We start from the raw sequence: 6,184 nt of genomic DNA on the forward strand, positions 1-6,184 counted from the left end.
AACATTTGCTCAATAAAATGTCAGAGTAGGGCTGGCCAATAATTTGATTATCGATATACGATAATTATCATGATATATTTTTTTGATAAAACAATAATGACAGTTCGATAAGTGTTCGATAATGTTTATACATTATGCGTAACGCTGGGCAGGCATTTTTTAAATATTTTTTCTCATGTTGAACAATAGTATACAATAACTTGTAGGGTAATGTCTTTGGTTGTTGAAAACTGAATGCTGAAAAATGATTAAGATTGTTCTTTTATTATTTTTTTATTTATATTGTCAGACAGCCAAAACATTTCACAAAATGTGTTAAAACAGCTGCACAAAGGGATTGGCATGCTAAAAAAAATCCTTTAAAATTAATAGATATAAAGATTTGACATTTATCGTGATAATTATTGATATCAACTGATATGAAAAAATCATCGTGATCATTTTTTTGCCATATCGCCCAGCCCTATGCCAGAGTAATTGGTCTTTCATTCTCCTGTGTTGAGCCCTGATAAATCAGTGACTAAGCTAATGGATAGTAAGTGAGTGAATGGATCCAATTCAACTCGAAATGCAAAAATATTACACAGATTTTAAATGAATTATGAGGTTAACTGTTGGCAAATGCACATCATATTTAAAAAAGGAATAAGATATTGGCATCATAAGTTAGATTCATGGTCAAAGCCCTTCTTGTTTTCCCATTTCAAAACAAACAGATCAAATAACATTTGAACTTGTCAGAGTTTTGTTTACATTCACATTGATGTGTTCATTGATTACATGAATTTCTACCCATCTACATTATTTTGAATTATATTGTATCGTGAGGCAGTTCATGTGAGCTGTCACTGTCATGTAAGATCCTATCCCTCCTCGGAGACCCTAACATATTAGCTTATTAGCTTAGCATAATGTTAACTGGCTAAAACAAGATGTCAGGATAGCAATCTGTGTTTTTCATCAGGCTCTGGAGAGGAAAGCTAGAATTGTGCATGATGCTGTTATTCACATTTGCAATTCTGGTTCCTTTGTTACATCGCCAACAACATTGCCTCTGTATGTCAAATTTTATTAGTCAGTTTTCCATCCACATGAAGCTTGGTATATTACACGCTAAAATGCTGGATGGAAAGATGAAGTAGAGACATTCTTGGACGTGCATTGAAAAAGAAACACTAAGTTCACTCGGAGGAGAACAGGAAATCTATTTGAGGGTTTTCCTTTTTTATTTTGTGCAAATTTACCCATATGTGACAGTTTTGTTATATTGTTTTTCCAATATTTTGAATTTGCAACATTGACAAAAACGTGCAAAACCGTTCAAAAGGCGAAATTTGTGTTGGAGTGCATTAAACTGATCAAAAGTGACAGAAACATTCATGGTGTAGCAAAATATGAAAGAATTATTCCAGCAAAATAGTCACAGTTTCCATTAAAAAACTATGTCAGCTGAAGTTTCAGTTCTTCTATCAAATTAAGAAATTACACAAGAGATGTTAGATTAGGAAATGTGGGGAAGCCTTAGCAAATCATCTTCACATACAGTTTTTTGGAGTTGCCTAGCCATTCAGTCATACTGGCAGGATGTAATGGAAGTAATACGAAATATTTTTGGTGATGAGTGGACTTTTCTTTTACAACAATTTACCTGGAAATATTGCAGCCAACTTAATGGTAAAAGACAAGTATTTATTAAAATTCTTCTAGCTATCAGTAAAAAAAAGCTGTAACTCGAAAGTGGCTACAACTCGAACCCCCTACAAAATCTAAATGGTTGAAAGTCATATCTAATGTTCAAAATATGGAGAGGATGACTTTTTCTTTGAAACTACAAATGGACAAACAGTGTACACAGTGTAAACTGATCTTTATATGCATTTGTTAACGTGAAATAAAATGAAATGAAACAGGAAAAAAGTAATGAACACATGAAGAAAGGCAGGTGTAGAAAGGCAGTGAAAGCCCAGACAGCAGCTGAAATCTCTCATTAGTCCTTCAGCAACTCTCTGCCCTTCGTCATTGTAAATTAATATCAGCTGCCTCAGTCCAAAATTTACATTAGCAGGATGATGAACCAAAACACAGCCAAGGAAAACAAGCTGTGGAATGGCCCAGCCAATCACCTGAACTGAATCTAATAAACAATACAAAATAAAGATCGGATTTGATAGACAAGATTTACACTCTGTTAAAGTCTGTGGAAAAAAAAATCACTTTCACCAAAATCTGGTTCAATGCCATGTCAACAGCTTCTTTAGAATATTTTTCCCAGAAAAAAACATAATATGTTAAACACTTTCCCCCCCACTGTAATCAACAAAAAAGTAACCACCTGAAAAGGTAGTGAATTTTTGAAAACCGACTACGTAATCCAGATATGTATTCTGGATACAAGTGGCTCTTTGACAGTGAATGAATTCTATTTTACAACATCACCCCTCAATTGGAAATCCAGTGTTTAGTTTAAATTCATCACCACAGATACGTCAGATTCGTGCAATCTATGAAAACGGTGTGAAATGTGAACCAGATCCTCAGCCTCGGTAATTAAACTGTAATTAGGTCAGCGCTGCAGGCTCCTGCTGCTTTGAGTAAAGGTATGCATTTCCGAGCGCTTGCTGTCTCTCTCTCTGTGTGTTTGTGTGTTTCAGATGGTTCGGGCTACGAGTCTCCAGAGCCCTTCCTGACTGATCAGACCCAGCGCTGCGGGGCGGACGGCCCGTGCCTTGCTGTGCTGATGCTGCTGCTGGTGTTTCTGCTGGCCGGCATTTAGGAAGCTCCTCCAGACTGTCTGCCCTCTCTCTCCATCTATACTCCCTCAGGGAAGCCCTTCTCTCATCCAGACCCCCAGACCATAGGCTAATGCGCCGTCATCCTTTTTTTGTAACCGAACAAGCTCCTTTCAGCCGAGTCGAGGCGAAGACGTTCGCGCTGCTTTTGCAGTTTTGTGGAATGTGACCTTTTATATATGCTGTCATGTAATCGAGGCTTGTATTCATGTGCCATTTTGTCACGTTTCAGGGCATCGCGGTTTACAAAAGATTTCAGACACTCATTTGGATTGTTCTATTGGCCCCCCACATCATTTATAAACCACATTCAGCCCTAGAATTAAAAGGGGATTTCCCTTTCAACACCAAAGGACTCTCTTCAGAGTTTTAGTTTTATTTTTTCGGTTGAAGGGAGAGAAGAAATGTGTTTTGTGGTAGCCAGCAGCTAGGAACTTAGTGTTAGACATTCACATGCATGTGAAACACTGTGAAACTGATCTTCTTACAATAGTAACAATATATTTTTATTAGCAAAAAATAAATAAAAAATCAACAGAAGTAGACATTTTAGCCACTCTTCTGGTGTAAGGCTCAGCTGGTGGATCAGGCGCAGCCAAATTCAGAGCTCACTGCTGGACGTCACCTCAAAAACTGTGGCGGGATGAGGACTTTGAATCTCTGAAATGAGAATAAATGCTTTGGTGCAAACCCAAATGCCGCTTAAAAAATAAAAGACTCTGCATTACTGTTATTTTTTTTTCCAGCTCCGCGGGACAAACAAGCAATGAGTGTTGCAAGAGTAAAACGATCTGCGAGGATCAGGGACTAGCCACTTTTAATTCACCGGCGCACGCACTGCGGGCATGGACGAAAAGGAAATGGATTTTTTTGTATTCTATTTCATGTTATTTTTGTAGCATTTAAAAGCAACATTAATTATTCATGTGATATGAGGAACGGTTTTAGCGTCTTGAGTGGCGATACAGTGTGTGTGTGTGTGTGTGTGCGCGTGTGTGAGTCAGCAGCAGGACGCTTTCACTCTCTCACTCTTATACTGTTGTTATTGTGGTCTTGTCAAACTGTATTCAGTATTTAAAGAGACAGAAAGCATTTCTTTCCATCTGATTTGATTGTGTCCTCTTTTTCATGTGATGTTTTGTACAGCCAACATGTTCTGTCGAACTGAAGAAACATGCTGAAATGGAAAAACAAAAAATAAAGCTTTTTTTTTTTTTGTCTACGAGATGCACTCATGTGATAGAAGGAACGATGCATTGTTGACAAGTGACATTTTGGCTCGGCTTTGTATGGCATGGATGTAAAGCTATATTAAATATTTTACAATATTTTTGTGACGATCTCAGCAGGTGTTGGTTTTAAAGCTCTAAAAGGTCATTTTTTTATTCTTTCACAAAACTTTAAATGGCATCACAGTTCTTTAAACACTTATTTCACTGATACATTTTTGGGTAACTTTATTTTCATTTTTGATGAGAATTTCAGATGGCACAAGAGGTTTTTGCATCTGAACTCTTCATATGCTGCATATGAAGAGTTCAGATGCAAAAACCTCTAGTGCCGTGTGAAATTTTCATCGAAAATGCATTTTTTTTTTCAGCTTCCTTTGTTTATGATGAGTAATTTCACTTTAAAGACCAAGAAAAGGACTTATCATTTGCCGTAAAAGTGAAATTACTAAACCTGTACACAGGAGCCTGATAAAAATGCTCATTTTAGAACAAAATTTCAGCTGGCATTTAGAGGTTTTTGCATCTAAACTCTTCATATTTATTCAACATTGTTGCATGCTCATGAGAATACCTATTATACCAGTAAAAAAACTTGCTGTCAATTTACTCTCAGGCCTTCCAAGATGTAAATGACTTTTTTCCTCAGCTGAAATCGTTAAATCTCTGGGTGATTCTTATTATGCAATTAACTGATGCTAGCGCTTGGAGTAAAAAATTGACAAGCAAAAGCTACAATAATGGTACAAATGATAACTATTTCAAATATATGATATTCTTTTGACATTTCATTAAAGAATCCTGAGAAAAACTCTATGAAGATATTATATACAGTGCTTAGAATATATAAGTACACCCCTCACGAATCTATCCTTTAAATTCACATTTTTAAAGCTATACAATAGTATATTTGTGCATATACATTAGATTAGTCAGTACTGGAGCCAAATCTGGTGCTTATCTAACAAAATACCTTACGATAATGATCCAAAAACTAGTACACCCAAATATAAATGTTATAGAAAAATAATAAATACAAATTTTTTAAAAAAATCTAGAGAAGCAAAAAATATTGTAGGTTGTATTTTTTTGCAATATTTTCCTTGAATTTAATTGTATTATCTTTCGATTTCTAAATATGTTTGGTTACTAAAATTATATTTTAATAAATATATCTGTTTAATAAATCTGTTTTGTTTAAATGCACCAAAATACACTGCCTGTATTCACTGAAAAATGGATCAAAATATTCATTTTCAAAATGGGGTGTACTCAATTATGCTGAGCACTGTACATACTGTTTTAAATGTCATTAATAAGACATGTTGCTTGGGGAGCAAAATATCAAATGATTTCTGAAGGATCATGTGGCATTGAAGATCTGAGTAATTATGCTACAAATCCAGGTTTATCATCACTGGCAAATATAATAAAAAACAAAATACTTATTTTGTATGTTAATAATATTTTAGGATATTACTGATTTTAATGTATTTTTTCACATTAATTGTGTTAATTTGTTAATCCATAATTTCTAAATATATTATCTGTACTACAATTATTATTCATAAAATAAAATGCCAATTATAGTGATAATAGATACATTAAATAAATGATATTTATTATTGACACATGTCTGGATAGTATGCTATTCAGCTGTACTGAAAGAAAAATAATATGTCAGATTTTATCAAATATTTGAAATTATGAAAAAGCAAAGGTAAATACAATATCTTGGAAACTTTGGTGACTTGAGACTTTTGTATCTATAAAATTACATTTGATATATAAATTATATATTAAATTCTTTGTCTCTTCATAAAAATACCATTAGAAAAAAATGTACACAAAAAAAATTGTAAAAAAAAAATAAAAATAACACTGCTCACAACAAAATTACTTCTTTAAGTAAAAGTCAGTGTAATGGGACAAACTTGTTGAGATTGTCCTGAAGTTTTCTGAAATGATGTGCTATGTAATATCAGGTCTCTTTCAGCAGAGTTCTTCTTTAGATTTAGGCTGTCAAGTCTTTCATTTTCTCTAAAGGTTATCTTATTCTACCTCTACACAGTAATATTAAGGTCTGGGCTCTGTGGAGGCCATTTCATGACTGTATGTGTTTCATCAGCTGTTTTTTTTAAACAGGATATCACAGCATCAGCAGAG

At 34.3% G+C, this 6,184-nt stretch overlaps 1 protein-coding gene across 2 annotated transcripts in view; it reads left to right on the forward strand.

Moving 5' to 3' along the window:
* Nucleotides 1-4,090, forward strand: part of efna2a (ephrin-A2a) — a 191,732-nt gene extending 187,642 nt beyond the window's left edge. Inside the window, exon 4 of one of the 2 annotated variants that reach the window (XM_056476155.1) lies at nt 2,652-4,090. In XM_056476155.1, coding sequence (XP_056332130.1) covers nt 2,652-2,773 — 122 coding nt within the window. In that variant the 3' untranslated portion in view covers nt 2,774-4,090. The remainder of the gene's footprint in view (nt 1-2,651) is intronic. The other variant, XM_056476162.1, reaches the window with a different exon arrangement.
* Nucleotides 4,091-6,184: the final 2,094 nt, after the last annotated feature.

This window comes from Danio aesculapii, chromosome 2 (assembly GCF_903798145.1).
Source record: "Danio aesculapii chromosome 2, fDanAes4.1, whole genome shotgun sequence".
Classification (NCBI taxonomy): Eukaryota; Metazoa; Chordata; class Actinopteri; order Cypriniformes; family Danionidae; genus Danio; species Danio aesculapii.